The sequence below is a fragment of the Euleptes europaea genome, chromosome 2 (genome assembly GCF_029931775.1).
Source record: "Euleptes europaea isolate rEulEur1 chromosome 2, rEulEur1.hap1, whole genome shotgun sequence".
Taxonomy (NCBI): domain Eukaryota; kingdom Metazoa; phylum Chordata; class Lepidosauria; order Squamata; family Sphaerodactylidae; genus Euleptes; species Euleptes europaea.
In genome coordinates this window covers 27011559-27036861 of record NC_079313.1, presented here as the reverse complement: position 1 = coordinate 27036861, position 25303 = coordinate 27011559, and the positions used below count along the sequence as shown (strand labels likewise).

Genomic DNA, 25303 nt, shown 5'->3' with positions numbered 1-25303 from the left:
GGGGAAGGCAGGAGCCCTCACCCCCCTCCCCATGGCAGCATTCCAAGCCCATTCAGGGTCTCCTGTACCCAAATGAGTAGTTTGACCCTTATTTAGTTCATGGTTAGGTGACCATATTTCCATGAGACAAAAACGGGACGTTGGGGTGGCAAAAATGGGACAGGGGTTATGTAATATTAGTGAAGCTCGATCGGAGCACTTTTTCTGAGAATTTACCCAGCCATGCCTCCATGCAGCATAAGAAATGTCAGAACTGGAGGATACAAAAGTTGGAAGTGTAATGAGGTGCAAAACCGAACAAAATTGACATTTTCATTAAAAAGGCAGGATGGCCGGGAAATATGATAAAACGGGACTGTCCCTTTCAAAATGGTACGTATGGTCAGCCTATTCATGGTGGAAGTGAGGCCTTAATGAGAGACTCCTCACTAGGTTTTCAGTCACTACTCCACACTGGCTCCATGTTGTTGCTTTACTGTGACACTCATAAGTTGTAAAAAGTAGTATTGGCACCACTGTCCTTTTCTCTGGAGGGCGAACAGCAGCTTTGGAAGCTGGTTGAAAATGGCGTGGGGAGGGGGAAGAGGAAAGTGTCAATAAATAAAAACCAGAGAGCTAGCGTTGGAAGGGGAGATGCCAGTGGAATGAAATATTTCTGACTCTTTGCCCCCTCCACAAAGAAGATGGATTTGAGGGGGAGAGCTCTGCATCAGAAGTAGGGTTGGTGATGGGGGGAATCAAGGGAAGGGAAGGTGGAAGGGAAATGGGATATATCCTATTTCCCCAAAATGTCGATGTCAGTGTGCAGTGAAATTTCACGGGTTTTAACCACTTAATAATAGTTGTTATGAAGTCTCCGCTTTACTTTCTCTCCGCTGTAGCCATTGAGTTTTGTGCCAAAGCAAATTATTATGAACACCTTTATTCTTTTCATCGATCCAGCCTGAAAAGCCAGGCAGCCGGCAGCCCATAGTGCCAAGACTAATGGCTGCAGGGAATGTGAGCTGATGCACCATCAATACTAAGCAACGCATCAAAGGCATTGAAGGGGTGGGAGAGCTGTTGTGCACACCAAACCCCAATGCACTCTCACATCCTGCCAGATATAATTTATACACAGACCCAGAATTTGGCTTCTGCTTGGTGTGCAGCTTAGAGCGCACACAATTTTATAAGAAATAGACTTTGGGACAGTCCGTGCTGACCCTAGTGCAAGGCGGTTCTAGGGCAGAAGGGTCACAGGTAACATTTCTAGGGGTTGGTTTCAACTAAACCTTCTCATTTCAGTGCGCTCCTGATCTGGTCCACCCATAGGCAGAACAACCAAACCCACTCTTAAATTTACCTGATACAAGAATTCAGTGGCATTTCTAATGTTTAAGGTCTTGCAAGCCTCCACAAATGCCCTCCACCCCCAATATTTGTTTAGGCAGTCTCCAGACTGGTTCAATTGCTTGGCTTCCTCCAAAGAATCTCAGGTATCTGTCGAGAGGCTCTTTTTGCAAAACAGATTGACTTCTAAACCTGCTAATGCCTATAGCATAACTATCTTCAATATATCCATCACCTCCTATGAGACACTAGAGGGCATGCACTTTGGAGATGGCCAAAATATTTGGTAGCAACAGTAGCAGGGATTCGAGCTGACTCCGCATACGGCATGTGTGCAGTACAGATCTTTGCCTGTAAGGTGAGCAGTTGTATGATGACTTTACTGCCTGGGACTGGCTTTTCAGTTTTGTCAGTGTTGATAATTCACTTTTGAAATCAATGCGTTTACACCTCCTTTTCTATTCCCAATGTGTTATGTCGTCTTTTTGTAAAAACAAACCAAAGACCAAAGGAAAATCAATTAGAATTGAGCTCCCTCTGGTGGCTCATACAAAAACCGTTCACTTTACCGCACAGCACAATTCTAAAAATGCTTCTTTGACTTTTTTTTTTTACTAGAATCCCCATGGTCCACCAATGAATTATAAATTAACAAAGCAAGAGTGCAAGTAACACTTAAGGCATAACCAATATGTATTAAGAGATCCTAATAAGAAAGAATTTGTGCACTGACTAAGAATCTAAATGTTGGTCATAAGAGAGGTAATCAAACAGAAGATGAAGCATAGAGTTTCATGTAGGGTTGCCAAGCAATGAGAAGAAATTGGGCTTGATTTTTAGACAATTGTCAGGAATGCAAAAGGCGATGCCCCTCTGCCCCACCCAGTTTCTACATTAGACTCTGCCATAGACCTATTACAAACCCTCAGATGCATCAAAACCCAGATGCATCTACCTCTTGAACTGAGATCCCCTCTCTGCCCAGACACCAGCATTTAAATACGTTTTTATCCTGCACTTTCTTCAAGGAGTCCAGGGTGGCACGCATCACTTCCCTTTCTTCCTTTTTATCCCCACAACAACCCTGGGAGGTTAGGTTGAGAGAGAGCTTCCTGGCAGAGTGGGGATGTGAACCTGGGTCTCCCACATCCTAGTCTGATGCTCTAACCATTACACCTTTGGCAACGTCTTACTTAGAAGGTGGTGTTTCAGTTGGGGAAGAGGACTCTGGGTGAAGGTAAAGCAAAAAATGATATAGTAGAAGGAGAACAAGAAGGAGAAGAAGAGTTGGTTTTTATATGCTGACTTTCTTTACCACTTAAGGGAGAATCAAACCGGCTTACAATCACCATCCCTTCCTCTCCCTACAACAGACACCCTGTGAGGTAGGTGGGGCTCAGAGAGCTCGAAGAGAGCCCTGACTAGCCCAAGGTCACGCATCTGGCTTCCTGTGTAGGAGTGGGGAAACCAACCTGGTTCACCAGATTAGCATCCACCGCTCATGTGGAGGAGTGGGGAATCAAACCTGGTTCTCCCAATTAGAGTCTACCGTTCTTAACCATTACACCACGCTGGCTCTCTAGCTGGAAGAAAAGGGAGGGGCTATTGATCCAGGGTTGAGCCTCTACTTTTTACGCAGAAGTTCAATCCTTGACATCTCCAGTTAAAAGGCTTAGAAGACTTATTTATTTATTGAGGAATTGTATATGCCACCACTCCAGAGTCCTTCTTGAGGCAGTGTGCAGTAGATATGAAGGACCTTTATCTGAGAACACGGAGGATGAGCACTAGTCACCATAGACAATACTGACCATGATATACCATGGTCTGACTCAGTCTAAAACAATCTCACATGTTCATGTTTTTAAAGAAGGTCACGGCGAGGGACATGTCAAGGAACAGAGATCTCAGAATATTTTAAAGGTGGGGAAACCATTATGAGATTAAAGCCATGCAAATGTGACTAGTGGCCCCTTTTCCATTGGTTGTGTAGGTGCCAATGAGTATATAAACACTGACATCCTATAATTTCTTCTCTTCTCTAGCGAGTGACTGGCTGCATCCTCTCTAATGTCAACACACCATCCCTCACCCCAGTGATTGGACAGCCCCAGAATGAGTCACCACAACCTATCTATCAGAACAGCAACCTTTCCAACAAGCCCACTGCAGGTAGGTGATAGCAGAAGGGAATCGAGCTCTCCCAAGGTGCCTTAAAGTAAGATTGCAGTAGTACATATTGTCAAAACAAAGCTGAGAACTGGAGAAGAGGTAATAGCCACTAGTTAGGGTTTCCAGGTTGTAACCCAAATCCTCTGCAGAATCACAAGAGAAGGCATCCATGGCTTTTCTCCCATGATCCATTTCAGCGGCCCCTTTTCCCATCTGCTCTGAATCACACCTCAAGGCCTGCTTGGTGCAGGACAGCCAAAAGATGCTGGATGAAAGAGGATGGGAGAAGTCATGGCTGCCTTTGTCTGTCAACACAGTGACAGATTTATAGATACAGGGGGGAATCTCCAGGTTGTGACCTGGCAACTCTACAGTGAGTTTGAAAGAGAGCCAGAACATTCAGAAAGCAACTGGAAAAGTATCAACTACTGATAAGAAGCACCTGCATTTAAAAAAGAATAACTTCACTTTGAAAATGAAGTTTTTCATGCAGAACAAGGAGAGGAATTCTGATTCCGCAGCTGATCTGGCTTTTTGTTTTTAATCCTTCTGCTGGATCAGACCTCACAAGCAGGGCCTGAACCCAACCATCCTCCCCCATAGTTCATTCTGGCATCTGTTTGCTCGGAGACACTTCGCCCCCTGAATGTTAGTTTTATTTATAAACGCTTTTAGCCATCTGTCCAAAAATAGACTCAATCTGATGCACAACAATAAATAGAAACAACATAATGAATGATTGATAATCTAATAATAACCTCCTTCAAAACAGCATTATAACTGTATAAAATCCTGCATCATGAAATAACGTAACACCAGCTCCAGGGGGTTTGATCCTGCAAGAGAGATCAGCCTTCCCCATGTTCAGCAGCTGCTGAGGATCCTGTGTGACTCTCAACATATCTGCATTACTCATCCTCTTGATGGATTACACCCTCTTGAAATGGCTGGATGTATCTTTGGATGCTTTTGGGGAGACACATCTTTATACCAGGACCAACAGTTGTTTATGTGTGACCACGCCTGTAGTTAGACCTGGATCGAGGCAATCAGATTTAGCAAGAAGCAGATGGTGGGAAGAGTATAGGCAACGACAGGATGCGGCTGCTATCCCCAAGGCAGATGTTGTTGCTCCAAATGCCCCACATTCTGCATTAAGAGATCTCACTTCTGGAATATAAGGAAGAAGGCACAGCAAACAAAGCTGCAAGTTACAGAAGCTGAGGTGTCAGCCCAAGTCTCACTAGACTGGCTGAATGCAGTCACTGTCCAGGGCTGCTTGGTCTTCCCACAAGATAGCCTCATGCAACAAGAACTGTATTGGAGTCCCTGAGCCCCTCCAGCCCTGCATCTATAAACTTAATGATAGAATGCACATGTGTCTGTGTATGAATGCATGCATATACAGCGTGTCCACTCTTTTCGAAATCTTAACTTACCAAGGCTGCTTTTCATTAAAAAAAAAAAAAACTGTCAGGGGTTTGTTTGCCCCTCTAGCTGTGTGTTTACACGCTTACCTACAAGAAGAAAAAGAAGAGTTGTTTTCAATATGCCAACTTTCTCTACCTTTTAAGGAGAATCAAACTGGCTTACAATCTCCATCCCTTCCTCTCCCCACAACAGACACCTTGTGAGGTAAGTGAGGCTGAGAGAGTTCGGAAGGGTGGCTAGCCCAAGGTCACCCGGCAGGCTTCATGCGTAGGAGTGGAGAATCAACCCCAGTTCTCCAAATTAGGGTCCTCCGCTCTTAAGCACGACACCACGCTGGCTCTCAAGAAAGTTCAATTGAAATAAGAATTACTTACTTCCAAGTAAACATGGCAGGGCTTGGGCTGCAAGGCAGAAAAACTACATTTTATGCATATATTCCCAGTGATGTATACCCAATTATGTTGATGACTTTTTGTCTCCATTATGCAATTCAGGGAATACAATTCAAATGTTGGTGACAATAATATAAATTGCTAAGGAAGACTGATTTGCAGAAATGTTTCAGGCTTTATTTTTTTTTAATTGCTCCTTTCAGCCTTAGGAAAGCCATTACATTGAGGCAAAGTTCTAAGCATTGATCTGCTTCTATCCTGTCATAGCTGCTGATTTTCTCTTATCTTCTTCTCTTTTAGCAAAGTTTTTGGGGAAGGTGGGAGAGAGCCTCAGCAGGATTTGCTGCGTTCGCCCACCAATGGAACGTTTCACTTTTGTGGGTAGGTTACAGAAATACACCCAGCTACAGCTAATTAATGTTATGACCAGGCTTCCATCCATCATATTTCTGCTGTTCTTCCTGGGGTTCTTATCTTAAAGGCCACTGTATGTAAATTGATGTAGCTACCAATAAAGTTGCACCGATATACAATGAAGTAAAAAAAATCATAGTTCTCTCCTGGGAAGTAGGAGAGCTTAGCTAGCGGCATCAGAGCATGTCCTTGCCAGTTGAATTGCTCATGAAGAGGGGTAAAAGTCCCTTATTCCAATTCAGAACTAGTCAGACAAAGTGGACATCCAAACTAAGGTTTAAATAGTGCCTTGTATGTAGGGTTAACAATCTCCAGGTAGGACCTGGAGTTCTCCTGGGATTTCAGCTGATATCCAGGCGACAGAGATCATTTCCCCAGGATAAAATTGCTTCGTTGAGAGGGTGGCTCTGTGGCACTGTATCCCACTGAGGTCACTGCCCTCTCCAAACCCTTCCTTCCCCAGGCTCCACCCCCAGACTAAAGTGGATCTATTTGAATATCTAGCTAATCTAATCTAATCTAGCTAGTTCCTAAACTAGATGCAGCATCACTAGACTGTAAAATCTAATGGAATTCCAGCATATTCTTGAGTTCAGCAGCATATTGGCAACCTATTGATTCCTTGAGTTTGCAGGCCTTAAAAATACTCTTTTTTCTTGTGGCAAGAGGTTAAAATTAATATGTGTATCCGGGGAGCCAGTTCACAGAAAATGCTGCCCTAGGTTTGCCAACCTTGAGGGGGAGGCTGGAGTTCTCCTGGAATTACAACTGATCTCCACACTCCAGAGATTAGTTCCCCTTGAGAAAATGGCAGCTTTGGAGGGCAGACTCTATGGCAGGGGTGTCAAACTCATTTTTTAGGAGGGCCAGGTATGACATAAATGTCACTTCGTCAGGCCGGGCCATGTACGTGTAAACAAACAAACAAACAACTGATTAAATAAATAAATAAATGAAGGGAGGGAGGGAGGGAGGGAGGGAGGGACGGAAAGAAAGAAAGAAAGAAAGAAAGAAAGAAAGAAAGAAAGAAAGAAAGAAAGAAAGAAAGAGAGAGGGAGGGACAGGAAAAAAGGAAGAAAAGAGGAGTGATAAAGAGAAAGAAAGAGGGAGTGAAAGTGAGAAGAGAGAAAAAGAGAATGAAAGAGAGGAAGAGGGGGGCTTACTGGCTGGTGCGTGGGGCAGTGGAGAGTGGCCTGCGCGCCCCGCCGAGGGACAAGGGCGGCTTCCCAGCTGGTGCGCGGGGCCGTGGAGAGCGGCCTGCGCGCCCCGCCGAGGGACAAGGGCGGCTTCCCAGCTGGTGCGCGGGGCCGTGGAGAGCGGCCTGCGCGCCCCGCCGAGGGACAGGAGTGGCTTCCTGGCTGGTGCACGGGGCCGCGGAGAGCAGCCTGTGCACCCCTACGAGAGACGGGCCGCTTCGCAGCTGGTGCGCGGGGCCACAGAGAGCAGCCTGTGCACCCCGACGAGAGACAGGCAGCTTCCCGGCTGGTGCGCAGGGCCACGGAGAGTGGCCCAAGCACCCCATTGAGGGTCAGGGGTGGCTTCCCGGCTGGTGCTCGGGGCTGCAGCAGCTCCGGGAAGCTCACAAAAGTTCAGGGAAGGGGGGAAAGGGGGACTAGTGGCCTTGCTCCACGGGCTGGAGAAAAGCCCTCCGGGAGCCGGAGCCGGCCTGCGGGCCACATGTTTGATACCCCTGTTATACGGTATACCATACAGTTTAGGAGAAATGGATGTCTGTCTCCAGATGCTGCTCCCAGATCTCCAGGAATTTTCTACACCGAAGTTGGCAATCCTATGCTGCGCCCATGTGGGTGTGGTCAGGAGTTCATTAGGAAGATGAAGGATCCCACACCCCTTCCATCCACAGCATCTCTGCTTCAAACCTTCCTCACTCCATGGCCGTTACTGCACCATTCACTCACAATAAATTATCCTCATGGTTGATCCAAGCGGTTTGACAGTGCACTCTAAATTTCTGTCTGCATTGCAGTCTCCTCTCTTCCTCCCGAGAACGTTCCACCATGTCTGCTTCCTCCTAAAAAAACAACCTGTTCCCCTGGGGGAGTGCAGTGTCATTCATGATGCTGTGGATGCTCACCCTCTTCCCCTCCCCCCTTTTTTGGGATTGAGAGGCTGGGCTTTCATGCCTCTGAGAATATTGGGGGAGGGGAAGAAACACAGCTGTTTACAGCCACAGCTTCCCCTCCCCGCACCCTTTTTTCCTCCCCTTTTGCAGGGGCCACCTAATCTAGACCCCAAGCAGCTTGCTTTGAATTAAGTCCTCCTTGCAGAAGAGTGGTGTTTCTTGCACAGTGAAATTCAGTGAAATTCCCATGATCTCATGGCTTTGTTACAGGCGATCAGAGAACCAGAACCACTCACAAATCAAAGGAGGGGGGTTGGTCTAATGATCCAATGCTCCTATGTTCCTTCAGTAGTCAAAATGCAACAACAACAACAAAAATTTAAGCTCAGAACAACAGAAAGCAAGAGGAGAGCAGAGTGGAGGGGGAATTAAGAAGGGAAAACGGAAGGGAAATGGGCAATGCAGAGGGTGTGTTCAACAGAGGGGATGGAGAAATGAATGGCGTCTGAAACGTGACCGCACCTCTAGGGAAATCGTCCTGGAAACAGAGAAAATGTCTTTTAAGTGTTTGTTGATCAAATGAATATTAAACGATTGCAAAACATTTCCAGTACCAAAGAGAGCGAAAATAGTGCAGCCATGAGGAAATGAAACGTTTCATTAAATATTGTAAACTCTTGGTGCGGAAACTGTCCATGGCTCAGACTGGATGACCCAGGTCTACCACCAAGTGGGAGGCTCAGCTCATATTATCAATACTAGTTAGAACTAGGGCTGTCGATTCGGTTCACCCGAACCGAACAAACAGCCGAATTTCCCCCGATTCGGGGGTTTTCAGTTCGGATGGAACCGAACTCAAAAAAAGGCGGGAAAAGGACGCGCAGAATTCAGCGAGTTCGGCAATCGCGGATAAATTTGGCAGGTTCGGCGTTCCCCGAACCTGCCTTTTCCCGCCTTTAAAGACCGGCCCCCTGGCCGGGTTTCAAGGGACTCCCGGGAAAGCGGGCGGTGGGGTTTAAACTGCTCTGCGCTAGTTAGAACACCAAGCAGCCAATATTGTAAGTGAATGAATATAGTTTCAGAGGGTAGTTGTGCTGGTCTTCAACAGAAGTACTAGACTCGAAGGGAGCTTTGACTCTTGAAAGCTTATACCCTGAAAATTGTGTTGGTCTCTAAGGTGCTCCTGGATTCAAACTAATGCACACAATCTCATTTTGGGGAGGATGCTGCCTCATGGTCTTATGAAATCTAAATGCCATTTCTCCCTCCCCCTTCCAGATGAAAATGCAAATCTGGGGACAGTTATGAGATATGAAGAGATTGGTAAGTAAGCTTCCTGCATTGCACAGAAAAGTAGGGCCCAGCTTTACCCAGGAAATGCAAAAGTGAGTGTAGGGTTGCTTTAATTCACCAACAGGGTATTGTACCGGACAGTTGCTTGGTTCCTGCAAACAAGATGGTGCTATGTTTAGGCCTGGCTTATACATAATCATTTATCTACTCACCCGTGGTGAGGAAAAGTTGCCTTCAGGTGACCAAGCGAGGAGTCTTTTGTAATTTGGAAGAGAGCTCATGCTTTGCTTCTTTCAGGCCACTGATAGATCACAAGTGGCTCATATAGAGATGTGCTGGGAGGCAGCCCAGGGGGAAAGTGTTTGCTCAGTTTGCAAAGCTGTAATTCCTCTTGAGTGCAACAGAAGCTGGTGCCCTGAAAATCCAAGGGTACACACACAGCCTTCTGCTAGCTTTGCTCACAAGGCCTTTTCCGAGATGGGAGGCACTTCAACTGAATGAAATCACCCACAAACTCTTGAGTCTCAGATTAATCATCTAATCAGAATCAGCTCTGGATGAAGCGGCCAAATGGATTAAGAGACTTCACATCAGATTAGAGAATTGAGACAGTCAACACAGAGAAGGTCAAGCATAAAAGACAGTCCTCAGGACAGGCAAGCTGTCAATGCTGGGAGTCCTTTGTGCTCAGATTGGACTTCTCTGGGTACGTTCTTGGCACTACTTCATAATGTTGTAGTGAATGCCCAACATTTAATGCACGTGAATGCCAAGAAGCCAGATGAATTACATGGGCATTCAAAAACATTAATATTTTTCCACTTTTCAAACATACTGCAAAGAATACTGACAAATTGCCTTTGAGTATCACCATATATTTGTGTACCTCAGTTACAGGCGATTGAGTTTTTGGGTGCTCACAAAATAAGCCATGGATTGTCAAAGTTTACATGTAATGTTGACTTTCACTGTAGCATTTATATCTGGATGATATCTTATGAAAGGATTGTCTAATATTTCTGCTTCCCCCTGTTGGCCAAAATTAGCAGTCCACAGAAGAAATGTCAATGTTTAACTAAGCCCTCAAAGAGTGAATTCCATACAAATGCTCCAAGGACTTTTTTTTGGCTATCATACAGCCAAGGACTTGAGAAGAGATATAATCAGAAGTTCATTTTAGATACATTTGCAAAAATCTGGTATTGCAAAAGTTATGAGAGGTGCTGAGACATTCACAATGTATTCTCCGTTTTAAGTAACTAATTTAGTAATCTGGGATCTTCAAAGATCACAGTGCCATCCTTAACACTGTTATGTCGTTCTAAGAACACCGGAGTCAAGGGACTTAGAAAGGCGGAACTCTGCTTAGAATGGCACTATTAGTCATTTAAGCTCTCAAAGCATTTCTGTAGGCACTGGATCCTGTTTACACACACACACACACACACACACACACACACAAGCCCCTTTTCTGATAAGATACTGTATAAAAGATGGTCAGAGAATTCCTGCATGTTACGTTGGTTTGAAATGGCAGGGGAAAGGTCTGTGTTTGAACTATACTGACCTTCATTTTTTTCAAATATAAAAGCTCTCTTGCATGTCATTCCTCAGAGTGCACTCACAAGCAGACTTCTTATCAGAAATGAATGCAGGAATCTGCTTTATAGTGAGTCAGACCCTGGGTCTATCAAGGTCAGTAATGTCTACTCTTGATTGGCAATGTCTACTCTTGACTGGCAAGTGGAGATCTTTCACATGACCTGAGCGATACATATAAATAGCCTTCCAACATATTAATGAATGGCGATTCCAGAAGTTCACAGAACAGTCTGGGATCCAGTAATGGTAATCTTGGTCGTTTATGTATGGGTACTTTCACTCACATTCACCCCCGGTCTCGGTTGTTCTTTGGAGTTATGCATGAGTTTTCTGCCCATTAGAGATGACCTTGCTGCCAGCCCTCACAAATCCAGGGACTTCCTGTTCCTCTATTAACGTGGCTCTTCCTTCTCCCCTGAGCTCAGCGCAGGTGAAATCCCCATGCATAAGGCAAAGCATGGAACACGGAAGCTTGGGGGAGTGACATTTCTCTCACAGACAGCACTACAGCCAATTACAAAGCAGCATGTCAAGGGGCGGGGATTGAAATGCTTCCTGCTTCCTCAGAGTTCTTTCTAAGCAGAAGAAAGAATTTAAAAAACAAGGCTTTTTTTCTAAGGAACCCCCCTGGTTTTTAATTTTAAAAACAAGGCTTTTTTTCTAAGGAACCCCCCTGGTTCCTTAGAGAGCTCCATTTTTTTAAAATGCTTTTTTTATGCAGCAGTTGGGTTTTGTGGGGGACACACATTTATCTCATAGTAAGCACTACAGTCAATTACAAAGCAGCATTTCAAGGGGCAGGGACTCAAATGATTCTTGATTTGAGTTTGGAGACTGCTGGTGCATAGATTCCCAACAAGAAAGTGTGGGTCCAGCCAGCAACAAACCTTAGGTAAAACTCCCATGCATAAGCGACCCTTGTATACATGCAAAGACACTTGCACATGTATAGTGGTACTGGGGTTGGGGCATCCCATGACTGAATGAAAACAGAATGTGAGCAACATCGCTGTGTCAGAGATTCATCTTTTCTCCTTTCTTTGGATGTCTCACTTCAGGTGAAGGGGAGAGAATTTAGGTCAAGACTGACCTATGGGCAGTAATTGTTGTCCACAGATCTGAATTTTTGCATCCTTTTTTTGCAGAGCTTCGAATCTTGCTGCTTTGTGGCAGTGACTTGCTGGAATCTTTCTGCATCCCAGGGCTATGGAATGAAGCAGATGTAAGTAAAGATGGCTACGGAGATGGATGCATGCTGCAACCTGGACTTCACCTTCCCTTTCTTTGCCCTGCCATTTGATCATTCTCCCTCCATTCTGTTTTCATACATCTCAGCAGCCCTTTCATTCAGCAACACATGCTCTTCAGGAGGCCTGATTCCCACCCCCCACCAACATCTCCAAATACCCCTAATGATTGCCTGCTACTCTGCTTCTCTCTGGGCAAAGCATCTGTCTTTTTCCAGATACAAAGTACCTTCCATAGTTGGATGGAAGAGCAGATTTCAGCAGGTACAGCTTGTCAAATAAGCAAAGTACACCATTTCAGATTTAATTAGGGGGAAGGGCAGGATGATCCACTAGAAAATTTTCAGACCTGGAACATTTTCCACCTGCAGAATGTGGCCTTTTATGTACTGGTTGTTTCCAACACTAGAAACATTTGTTTTCAATATGCATATATTTTCCAACCTTTAAAAGTCGCCTTGCTCTCCTCTCACATTTTCCCTGCATTTTGTGAATGCTGTTTTACCCCCAAGTTTAATGTCTGCCTCGATCCCAAATGGAATGCTGGTTCTGTGTCGATTCTGGATTTTCTCCCTATGCCCATACTCACTTCTCCCTCCCACTTGTCTTTCCCCCTCCTCCAACCCCTCCCATTGAAGCTGGAATACTATGAGGCTGCTTATTGGTCAGTTTCACAGTGAATGTTCAGTTTCAGGCCTCAGCCTGATCAAATAGTGTTTTTTTTTTTCATTTGAGACTAGCGAGAACGGTGAAATAATCACAAACCACCTGTGCAGGTGCTTATTTGGTCAGTTTCACAGCAAGTGTTGGTCAGTTTCAGACCCCTGTGCAGAGTGATTTCAGAAATCGACTGCAAATACTGTGCATTGAGAGAGCAGCATATCCAGTGGAAACAACCTGTGCATAAAAGGCCTTGTCCTTCCAACCCCCCACCCCCGCAGCCCCAAATGCCCCCTGAAATGCAGTTTCGGGGGGGGGGGCAGGAGGCATTTTGGGCTGCTATGGGAAGGTGGGGCAAGAAAGTTGCACTCAGTGGGAAAAAAACAGTCTGCGCACAGAAACACTTTAGTGGATCCAAGCCATGGCAAGGTTCTGAGGGCCCATTCATGAATCTAATCCACAAAAATATAGGGAAGTTTAAAAACAGGAATTGTTGTTATGCCTCAGAGTAACTATAGCCATGTTAACAATATGTATGAAGCTGCTTTATGTGAGCCAGACTAACAGTCCCTCTATTCCAGTATTGCCTACTTTGATTGCCAGTGGCCCTTGAGGGTCTCAGCCCAAAACCTGCTCCTGTCTGGCTATTTGGAATCCAAGCTGTAGATTCCGGAATCTGAACCTGGGCCACCGTGCATACAAAACATGTGCTCTGGCCACTGAACTACAGATCCAATGGGTTAAAATCAAATCAGAAGAGTTTCCATCTAAACATTAGGAAGAATTTTCTAACAGTTAGAGCGGTTCCTCAGTGGAACAGGCTTCCTCGGGAGGTGGTGAGCTCTCCTTCCCTGGAGGTTTCCAAGCAGAGGCTAGATGGCCATCTGTCAGCAATGCTGATTCTATGAACTTAGGCAGATCATGAGAGGGAGGTCATCTTGGCCATCTTCTGGGCACTGGAGGTGTTGGGGGAAAGTTGTTCGGAATTTCCTGCATTGTGCAGGGGGTTGGACTAGATGACCCTGGTGGTCCCTTCCAACTCTATGATTCTATGATCCCTCCTCAATAGGTTAGGTAACTCTTTTTTTTTTTTTAAAGCAAAGGGATTTTTTTACCTTGGCATCCATACATCCCCAGTACATAGGCCCATTCTGGCATGTAGAAATACTGGGTTCTTCAAAGATGCCTGCAGTACTGGCGGGGGGGGGGGGGGCATTCCTCAGTGGCCCTCCTCCATGCAAGTGAAAAAAGCTGCCTCTACCAAAATTCCCTCCTGTAAGTGTGGGAGACTGCTAGACCTTTGCACCTCATCACCCTGGGTGGAGCGTGACTTTGCATTTGACTTGCCAAATCATTGCCATTTAGATCACTTGTCCCTGTCATTTTCTGAATAACACAAAGAAAAGAATAAAAAGAGAGACTTTGGTCCCACGAATTTTGCAACCCAGCCAGATCTATTTTGTGTTCTGTTTACAAAAACTCTTCTTAGTTCTGTAATTCTTTCATCACTCCTGTGTGAGGCAGAGTGGCAGAATCGTCTTAGAGATGCATCTGCTTAGCGCCGCTGGATCCAAGGGTCCATTCTAGGGACCTTTTGAAAGCTTCCATTTCAAACCCTTTCCTTTAGAAAGAAACTGCCACATAATTTAGCCCTAAATTTAGCATACGGGTAGAAAGAACCTTACAATACCTAATATGGATAGAACTGTTTCTATGACACTGCAGGGAATAAGGAATGTGTGTGTGTGTGTGTGTGTGTGTGTGTGTTTTAAAAACCTCAGCATGCTATTTGTTCAACAATAGCCACAAAAACCTTCCCCTCTCGCCTTGGGATGCAAGAGCCATGAAGTCAGCTGAAGCACGAAGCCGGAAGTCATTCTGCAAACGGAATGCAAGGGGAATTGTAATCAGCTTTGCGCCAAAACAAGAAACCCAGAGGCTGCAATCAAAAATAAAATTATACGAATCGATGAACTGTATATAAGTTTGTGTAAACATTTGCTTGATTAATTTAGCTCTTGCAGAGTACTGCCATTCTTGCCAAATTTGAGATTACTCAGCAAGGAATTATGTGGGGGTGAAGGAAGAGGAGACACATCTAAGGCTCATGTCACATATTACTTGTTTTAGAGGTACAGCTAAAAAAAATTAATATCTAGATAGCTGAAAGGTTATATGATTTATGGGAAGGAACTGCAGCTTTTCTCTAGGTGGGAAATAAGAATCCAACAGTAGGTATTGTAGCGCTGTCTCCCGCAGAGTTCTAGGGTATGAGTGGCACCTGTATCTAGGCAATTGTTGCAAAATAGAGATTTGCACAGAGATGAGAGGGGAAGTAAAATATCTTCCCCATAGTGTGTTAGAAGTAGTACCAGTAGGACTAGGCCTGGATTGGAGAAGGAGGAGGAATCAGAGAGGGGAAAGGGGTAGGTTAAGTGATGGCCATGGTTGCATACGTGCCGGCCAGCAGGTGCAGATTTGCACCAACCTGCACCTGGCATGTCATGCCCAAACTGCGGGATGCTTCAGAGATTCCTGTGACCAAGGAAGGGTCTCCAAGGATTGTGTTGACTTCTCTGAGAAAGAGGGAGAAGGGCTAGCTGCCAAGCTGAAAACAGAGCACACGCTTGTCAAACAATTCTCCCTCTTTATGGCAGAGGGAGAGAGGAGGAGCGTTTGCAAGACAAAGAGGAATGCAAGCAGGGTGGCCAACCTCCAGGTAGTGGCTGGAGATCTCCCGCTATTACAACTAATCTCCAGGCGATAAAGATCATTTCAGCCAGATAAAACGGCCGCTTTGGAAGGTGGATGCTATGGCATTATACCCCACTGAAATCCCTCCCCTTCCCAAACCTCTTCAAGTGCCACCCCCAAAATCTCCAGGTATTTCCCAAACCAGAGCTGGCAACCCTAGTTCCATGAGACTTACTACCCACTAGCATAACCAGCTGTGGCTTGAGAAATTCCTGGAGATTTGGATGCTGTGTCTAGAGAGGGTGGAATTTGGGAAAGAAATGTAGTTAGGGTTGCCAGGTCCCTCTTCACCACTGGCAGGAGGTTTTGGGGGTGGAGCCTGAGGAGGGCGGGGTTTGGGGAGGGGAAGGACTTCAATGCCATAGAGTCCAATTGCCAAAGTGGCCATTTTCTCCAGGGGAACTGATCTCTGTCACCTGGAGAACAGTTGTAATAGCGGGAGATCTCCAGCTAGTACCTGGAGATTGGCAACCCTAAACGTAGTAGAAGTTATGATGCCATAGAGTTCACTTCTTGAAGCTGCCATTTCCTCCAGGGGAACTGATCTCTGTTATCTGGAGATTAGTTGTAATTCCAGGAGATTTCCAGCCCCCCCCCCCCCAAGGTTGGCAAACAAAAAACATTCATGCAGATTTCAAGCAGCCTTGGTGCAGTTTTCATTTATGATAGTTTGGTGGGAAGGAGTGGAGGTAACTTCACCTGCTTTCTATTTTTCTGCAAATATAAGGAGTCTTTAACTGTCTTCAACTGTCAATTCATGCTTATTCCTTCCCTTTGAGCCCCCAGTGTCACACCCTCATGCTCTGCGTGCAAACCTCCACCTTTGCATATAGATATTGCTCTGATCTTTGTTCCAGTTGTGTCTGTGTGTTTAATATGCACATGCACCCTGTAGCCTGTAGTTTTGAGACAGAGTCATACTTTTCGGAGGTCACTGGAATGAACAGCAGGCAGAGGATGTGGAGCCGTGCTCCTATCAGTAAAGACGGAGGTTCCCAGGATTACCGGACAAAGAAAGCACAGATAAAACCACAAGGGAGGCCTGGCAGGGATGGTTTCCTTCAGCCGAATTTCCAGCCAAGCCAGGAAACAAGCTTAAAACTCAGGGATAAACTTGCTAACGCGATAAGGGAAAGGGTTTCCCCTTGTCCCCTAATCCCCCTGGATTAAGAAGAAAACTTCAACTTCCTACAGGAAATTCAGTGCACAATGGCCTCGGCCATTCTTTGAGTACAGATTCCGGAGCGAGGTTACTCCAAGTGCTGAGTCAGCAATCAAAGCCTTTCCTTCCTCTTGCCCCCCTTCCTGTCCCCAAAATCCTGTGACTGGATAAAAACTACCTTGATATGGGCCTCGGACCACTTCCCCCCACCCCACACACAGTGGTTATTATCTGCCTCCCAGCCCTTCCTGTCTCTGCAGAGAAGCCAAATAACCCAGCCTGCAGTAACTCTAAAGCCACTGATATGGAATTTGCCTACCTTTATATGTTGAGTACTGCCAGATCACTAGGGTTAACAGCTTTTAAACTGGTCCTTCCAGCTGCCCCATTTAATATCAGTTTGAACTGCAAGCAGTCATCAGGTGATATTAGGGTTGCCAGGTCCCTCTTAGCCACCGGAGGGAGGTTTTTGGGGTAGAGCCTGAGGAGGGTGGGGTTTGGGGAGGAGAGGGACTTCAATGCCCTAGAGTCCAATGGCCAAAGTGGCCATTTTCTCCAGGTGAACTGATCTCTGTCAGCTGGAGATAAGCTATAATAGCAGATCTCCAGCTAGTACCTGGAGGTTGGCAACTCTAGGTGATATTATTTAACTTCATGTCATGAAATGCTTCAGCCACCCATTTCCGCTCATCCAACCTCTGTTAAAGGTAGGACTCTTCCCCCACCCCGACCCCATCCAGTCAGCAACCTTGCAGATCAGTGGTTTTTCCTCCATGCATACACACTTCTACATACCTTCTTCAGTTCCAGAGGTGAATCGCACCCTTAGCACCCCACCAAGAAACAGAACACAGGGTGAGGATGTGACGATGGTGTTTTTAAGCTATGCAAACGGGCTTGTCTCAGTTCTTGTTTAATTTCAGTGGGGCAAAGGATTCAGGCTGAATGGGGCATCTGAGTGCAGGGAAACCAAAACTTGTCCTAGGATGACCTGGCCTCTCTACACAGTGGTGTGTGCGTGTGCTCACGCACACATGCACTATATGTTTGCTCTAGGGTTGCCAGGTCCCTCTTCACCACCGGCGGGAGGTTTTGGGGGCAGAGCCTGAGGAGGGTGGGGTTTGGAGAGGGGAAGGACCTGGCAATGCCATAGAGTCCAATTGCCAAAGCGGCCATTTTCTCCAGGCGAACTGATCTCTATCGACTGGAGATCAGTTATAATAGCAGGAGATCTCCAGCTACTACCTGGAGGTTGACAGTCCTAGTCTGGCGTGTCCCTGGACTTGCCCACCATTTCATGAAGTCTTACAAATATAGTACCGGTATATGTTACCCTTCGTGGGAACTAATCTGTATCCAGCACTTGGAAATTTATTACTAAGATGTGCAATATAAGAGGAACATGCTTGAAGGACTGATGAAGAATTCAATTGCAAAGAATTTGAAACGGCCGTATCCTCCATGAAGTTATTCCTTCTTGAATATTTAATATCTGTTATAATTGCTCACTTACCTGCATGAAACGAATACAGAAGAATGATGTGTATACTTTGAGAGACATTGCACTTTTGAATTGAACTGCTCCTGGTCACCACCATCCTTGAGATGGTTCTGTATGTTTGTGCATGGTATATTTGTATGTGTGATTCATTTTGTGTATTTATGAGTGCGTATTATATTAGACACAGTAGCATATAAACATTCTTTGCACTTATATGTGTTTTTTGCTCCTGTACTGATTTCCTAATTTCCCAATACTAGTACAGTGGTGTCTATTTTCTCCCCCACTACCTGGAGGTTGGCAACACTAGTTTGCTTTCATAGTATTCTGCATTCTACACCCCGGGATCTCTCCCTCCCTTCAGCAACTCCCCCCGGCAGTCATCATTTTAAACATTTTGCTACTTAAAGCGAAAATTGGGTAGACAATCTGGTGGGGGTGGATGGCCTCCCCTCACTGCTTGTGGCCTGTTATGCCATGTTCTGATCATTGGAAATTCTTTGTTCCATCACACACCTGCTCTGTGATTGTAGCTTAGAACTGGGTTTCAGAGACAGGAAGCTGGACTAAATAGCTGGGTATTCGATTCTAACTCTGTGACTGCATCGACACTATGAATTAATATCTGTTCTGTTCCAGTGTTCACTGTCATGGCTTCCTCCTGAAAACTATAGCAACACCATTGCTCCATGCTCCCAAGGATAATTCTTAGGTTTCACTGGCTGAAGGGCTGATTCACACATTATAAAGTCCACAGGGAGCCACACGGCTGCCATGGATCAGATGTGCACCTGGAGTTCGATGCTGGGAATTTGGTCCCCTGGCTCACAGAGGCCAAATTCAGGTTAGGACCACAGCACATTGAAAAATGGGTCTTTCCTGCCCCATACCATGCCACTTTCCTTATCTGAAATGGCCCTGGGGAGCTCAGTGGAGAAACCTATGTGTACTGATAGCTATACATAAATTTCCCCAGTATGTAGGGTTGCCAACGTCTAGGCGGTGTCTGGAGATCTCCCACAAGTTCAACTGTTAATAGAGATCAGTTCACCTGGAGAAAATGGCCACTTCGTCAATTGGACTCTAAGGCATTAAAATCACTCCCCTCTCCAAACCCTGCCCTCTTCTGGCTCCAGCCCCCAAAATCTCCAGGTATTTCCCAACCTGGAGCTGGCAACCCTACCAATGGGAAAGATTACTAGGTCCTTGGGCCGTTTCAGGTTGAGAAAATGGGGAGGGTTGAAGCTTTTTCCCCTATGTACTGTATTTTTAATTAAAATTGGACCCCTCCTCCATGGGCTGGGGAATTGATTTCCCAGCACAGAATTCCAAGTGCACGTCTGTTGACAGCCCACATGCCTGCCCTGTAGACTTGTGGCATCAGTCCTGAGGAAAGGGAATGACTATTAAACCATAAATATATAAATAAACTAGTAAATGCATAATGTAGATAAATCCTATGAGTCTGTAATTGCTGTCTTTCCCAGACTTTCTGGAAAGATGAGCAGGAGAATCCAGATTAGGAAGCATCCTGATATAATCCATTGTTTGAAGTGTATCTTTACTGCAAACCAGTGACTCAGAAGCTGATTCAGTTTCATTTTCTTTCAAACGAGTATTTCCCCGTGGTTCTAAAAGAGCATTCCTTTTGCTTTGTGACAGATGGAGGTGATTGTGGGGGACTTTGGCATTGTTGTCGTGCCACGAGATGGTGCCGACACAGACCGGATCATGAACCACTCCTCAGTACTCCGCAAGTACAAAGTAAGTGCCTTTGCGTTATTACTGGACTTCCTCTTCACCCCCTGCAGTATTCTCTTTTTCCAGTTCTCTCAATGACGAAGAGGAATGATACGTTTTGCCAGGACCACAGCATGCTTTTTTTTTTTTGGCATCCATCCGCTCCTGCCCATCTGTTTTGATGGCACTTTTGGGTCAGGCGACTCTTTAGAACGATAACTGGAACCATAGTGGTATCACGTAGCAAAGACAATTTGCTAATGTTACCAATGCATGCTTTTAAATTGTCAAAGGAAAATAGCAGTGCTGCATGAATATTAAGAGAGCTTCCATCCACGAGGATAGTTTCAGAGGGGAGCCACATTGGTCTGCAGTAGAACAGTGAGATTCGAGTCCAGTAGCACCGTAAGAGACCAACAAGATTTTCAGGGTCTGTCCAACGTTTATATGCTTTTGAGAGTCAAAGCTCCCTTTGTCGGACAAGAGTAGGAATGGAGATCTAAGTGTTTTTATCCCAGTCAGAAGGTGAGAGGGGTGTTGTAAAGAATGTTTGTTAAGGTACAATGAGGGGGGAAAGTGGTTCAGTTGGTTCATAACGCTAATGCAAAATTTCCATTGGGCAGAATCTTTATTTGCCCTACAAGTGTCCCTCCGTCCACATTAACAACATCATCATTTTATTTATTACGATCAAAGACCAGCTTACATTAAAAAAATCATAAATAGTTAAAATAATGTCTAAAATTTGATCAGCTGAAAAAAGAATTTAATTATAACGGCTCTTAATAAAATAGTCTATTTATCATGCGGAACATTATGACATCTTCTTCTGCCTTATTGTACATGCCCTGGCACAAACTCTTGCAACCTGGTAGGTAATGTCATTCACACGATCATCTAGTAAAAGAGTAGTATAACTATCTCTAGCTCTGTCTGGGAAGCTAGCCAAAATTGGGTTGATAAGGATATTGCAAATATCTTGATCGAATGAACAGTATAAAAGAACATGTTCCACTGTTTCCACCGTTCCAGATTGACAAGGACAGAGGCGAAATTCATAATGGATACGGGCATATCTGCCTTCAAGAAGAACAGATGAGGGAGGGCATTAAAACAGGCCAAAGTAAAGGCCCTCCGATGCTTAGGATAGTCTAAAACATAAAGATAATTTGCGGGAGCATTAACAATTGTGTGTGTGTGTGTTTGTTAAGTGCCGTCAAGTCGCTTCCGACTCATGGCAACCCTATGAATCAATGATCTCCAAAATGTCCTATCCTTAACAGCCTTGATCAGATCTTGCAAATTGAGGGCCATGGCTCCCTTTATAGAGTCAATCTATGTCTTGTTGGGACTTCCTCTTTTCCTGCTGCATTTGAATTTGTATTTTCTCAGCTACATGTCTGATTTCACTCTCTGAACTCACGTGTGTCGTAAGGTATTTACAGTTAGGAGTGACCTGACATGAGGAAGGCCTGTGGTGGGGAACAATTCTTTCTCCCCCTTTTTTTACTTTGACCATATTTGAAAATCTCTTGGGTAGTGACACATTTGTTTGGAAAATGTATATGCCATCTCCCTAGAGATCCGCTTGAGGCAGCTCACAACTGAAATAATACAACAAAACTGAAAAGGCCATTAAAAACTTGCTGTTTTTGAACTCTGTCCTACTAGTTAAGGGAGAAACAGCCATGATATTATGTGCCCTTTGCTGCCACCAGCCATGTCAAATCCCAAAACTACTAATGTAACTAATAAGTGTGAATATAACCTGCCTTAAGGAAAGTCGAGAAATAAACCAATTTAGATACCTGTTTTACTTCTAAGCTTTTAGTTCTTTTGAACGTCAGCCAAAGTTTCAGATGTTCCCTCCAAAATACCTGTTGATTTCCCATATTTTCTTAAAACTGAAAAAATAGAATGGGCAAAATGAACACCATGGGGAGGGGGTTTCTATCATAAGGGGGCCACCGCTAAATAACCCCTCTTTGTTGCTTGCCAATCTGACCTCTGACAGAGGTGGCATTTTAGAGCAGGGCCTTTCCTGTTAATCTTCTAGCATGGGAAGGGGCTTATTTCAATGTCCTGCTATTGGTTTCTCCACAGAATAATATCCTGGTTGTGAAGGATGACGTGAATCACCCCATGTCTGTCGTCAGTTCAACCAAAAGCAGGTGCGTGAATCGGGGAGGGAGGCTGTTAGTAGAAATGAGGCACAAACCCCCCTCTGAGAGAACATTTGCACAGAGAAACGTTTTTTAGGGCAATAGCCACATAATAATTTATCTTCTGCAAAAACAAAATAAAAAAGGAATGAGGTAGGATTGCCATGTCAGAACCAGAAGTTATATGTTTCTTTAAACATCTGCAGTTGGGAAAGGATGCATTTGTGCCTCCTCACAGCCTGATTCCGTCCCCCCACGTCCTCTTATTCACTTTTTCCTCCTACCTCCCCTAGGCATGTGGGGGCAGAACTACAAGAGATGCCAGGAATCCCATGTTTCCAGCACTCCCCCCGCCCATAAATATCAGGCAGGTGGAGTCCCAATTCCAATCACGACTGAGGTGTAAGCAAAGGGAGAGGGGGCTAAACCCCCTCCTTGCGAAACTGAAACGGGCCCCCGGAGCTGCTGTTTCCATACTGGTCCTGGATTGGTACCTGTCCTCTACTCTTGGGGGTAGTTTGAGAGTCCCTTCTGCTCCACTAGTAAAGAGCAGGAGGTCATTGGTAGGGGCCTTTGCAGAAGATGCAGATGTGTTAAAGAAGACACTGTCCAGGTTGATGTCTGACAACCCTAGAACACACGTTAATTTGTTTCATTTCTGAACTGGCGGGGTAGGGCAGGTTACATAATTTCAGTGAGGTCCATCCAGTAAGTTTCATCATTTCAGCTGGGTCAGTCTTACCAGGTCATTTATCAATAAAGCTGGCCAGAGAAAACATTCATTTAAATCAGTGGTTCCCAACCTTTTTTTGACCAGGGACCACTAGGACTTTTTTGTTCGGTGCAGGGACCCCAAGGTTCAAAATAAAAATTCTGAGAATTTGAAAATAAACTTTAATCATAACTGTTAGTTAAACATTAAACTTAGAATAATATTTGAATATATATTTTTATAATAGAGAACTTTTAATTGAAAATATTAATTTATTATGGGTTTAGAACTTTGTTTCGCAGACCTTAATTTAGTTCTCGCGGACCCGTGGGGGTCCATGGACCCCTGGTTGGGAACCAGTGATTTAAATGCTGAAACATTGACCAGTTTTTCCTTGCTTTCTTCCACAAGTACCAAAGAAGGCTGTGCAGGCTGGTTTACACCAACTGCAAATCATGAATTGCCTCACTTGCAGTCAGAAGTAGTACAGTATAGACTGTTTTCACCCGTGGGACCTATGTGGGCAGCACCTCTTTGTGGACAATTTGCGTTGTCGTTAACAACAATAAACATTAAAACAACCCTTTCCCTATCCCATTCAGCATAAGCCACCTGGCTGGGTTTATTGTTACGTCATCTGTTCTGAGGAGCACAGGTGCCTAAGGCAGAGTATCCCAGCCCCCCCTGCCATAAACACATCCTTAGACCTGCCCTTCGCTGTGTCCTTCCGGGCTCTTGTTCTGTCCTTTTCCGCCAGCCAAGCCCTCTCTTCCTAGAAGCAGATCATTGACCCACCTCTACATGCCCAGGTCCAATCCTGGGGTGGGACTATGGCTCAGTGGCAGAGTGTCTGTTTTGCATGCAGAACGTCCCAGGTTCAGTCCCTGGCATCTCCAGCGAAAAGGGTCAGGAAGATGGGAGCGACCTCTTCCTGAGACCCGGGAGAGGCCGTGGCCGGTCACAGTAGACAGTGCTAGGCCTTGATGGGCCAATGGGTGGACTCAGCACAAGGCAGCTTCACGTGTTATGTATGTGTCATTCCTAGGGTTGCCAGCCTCCAGGTGGTTACAATACAAAATAGGCACCTCCGTGCCAGTACCAATGGTTAGAAAATCTGCAACGGAGTCTTCAGTACAAAAGTAGCAAAAAATCTTATTGGTGCTTACACATGTAACATCAACAATACAAGAGTGAAAGATACATATAAGAACGGTCAAAGTTATATACAGTATGTACAATCTAAATAGGGTGCAGTCTCAGTGCACCAATTGCCATGTTCATTCAAGTAAATGTTGTATTTTCTTCAAAAAGTCCAATAATAGGTACTATCCCAAAAGCACACTTTTTGGGAAAAGGTGGGGGACGGCCGTTTCAAATCTTTTCTTCAGCCCCAAACAGTAAACATATCCAAATCGTACCCAATAGTCAAATCTTTCACTCTGTTCTCAGTTCCCCGAGGGATACTCTAAAGTGAAGCCCACTATTACAACTGATCTCCAGACGATAGAAATCAGTTCCCCTAGAGAAAATGGCCGCTTGGGCAACTGGACTCTATTGCATTGAAGCCCCTCCCCACTCCAAACCCTCCTCAGACTCCACCTCCAAAATCTCCAGGTATTTCCCAGCTCGGAGCTGGCAACCCTAGTCATTCCTCTCCCCGCTTCTGTTTCTTGCAGACTGGCTCTTCAGCACGGCGATGGACACGTTGTGGATTACCTGTCCCAGCCAGTCATTGACTACATCCTCAAGAGCCAGCTGTACCTGAATGCCTCTGGCTAGCCCCTCCGCCCTTCCTTGGCACTGCACTGAGGCAGACCCGTCACTCAACTTTCCTGCAGTCGTTCATCACATTCCTTTCTCGTTTTTCTTTCTCACTGCCTCTTGCGTGCACCTGCCTTTTTCACTCTGACTCTGATGTCCTGTTTCTGTACCCCACCCCATGCAGGGAAGTGTAGCATACAACAGCCAAGCAAATGAATACCCAGCCCGTAATCCCCTTTTCCCTGTCCTTGGGAGGGAAAACAAAAGCAGGTACCATGTGCCTCAAGGGGATGGCTTTGATGTGTACCTTCCCAGCATGCGTTTGGGGAAGCAACACTGTCCACCTTCCCAGCATGCCTTGGGAGCCAGGAAGGTTGTTCTTTTTTCCCATCCCATAACCCATCAACTAAATAAATCTCAGCGGGTCTTTTTTATTTCAGCGCTAAGACCCCCTTTTTTTGCCTTTTATTATTGTGATTTGCTTTGTTTAAAAGAGAATGCAGTTGGCAGAAGGGGAGTCTAACCCACTTGGTATAGTGCCCGGACTTTTTCAGTCAGTCGTGGAAGAATTTAGCCTTGATTTTTTCTTTTTCTTTAAGTGAAGCGGCCCAGATTCTGGACACTGTCATCTGAAGCAAAAAAAATAAAAATAAAATAAATGAGGGAGGGGGTTTCCACTGGAGAGAGGATGTGAGAAGGGCAGGAAGTAGCCTTGTTTCTTATACATTTGATTGTTCTGGTTGTAAATAAATACTAGTTTTAAGGGGAGGGTGGATTTTAAACGGGGTTTCTGTAGTGCTTTAGAACCTTTTAAAAAGGGAGCACTTTTTTGGGGTGGGGAGGGAGGAATAGTTATTGAGCGTTGCCTGTCAAGGTGATGCAACC

The 25303-nt window shown here is 45.2% G+C and overlaps 1 protein-coding gene across 1 annotated transcript in view; it reads left to right on the top strand.

The window, feature by feature from the left end:
- Window positions 1–24553, top strand: part of NMNAT2 (nicotinamide nucleotide adenylyltransferase 2) — an 84371-nt gene extending 59818 nt beyond the window's left edge. Inside the window, exons 5-11 of the mRNA XM_056844582.1 lie at window positions 3378–3504; window positions 5628–5708; window positions 9103–9147; window positions 11865–11941; window positions 19706–19807; window positions 21887–21954; window positions 24334–24553. Of these exons, the coding sequence (XP_056700560.1) occupies window positions 3378–3504; window positions 5628–5708; window positions 9103–9147; window positions 11865–11941; window positions 19706–19807; window positions 21887–21954; window positions 24334–24436 (603 nt within the window). The 3' untranslated portion in view covers window positions 24437–24553. The remainder of the gene's footprint in view (window positions 1–3377; window positions 3505–5627; window positions 5709–9102; window positions 9148–11864; window positions 11942–19705; window positions 19808–21886; window positions 21955–24333) is intronic.
- The last annotated feature ends 750 nt before the right edge of the window (window positions 24554–25303 follow it).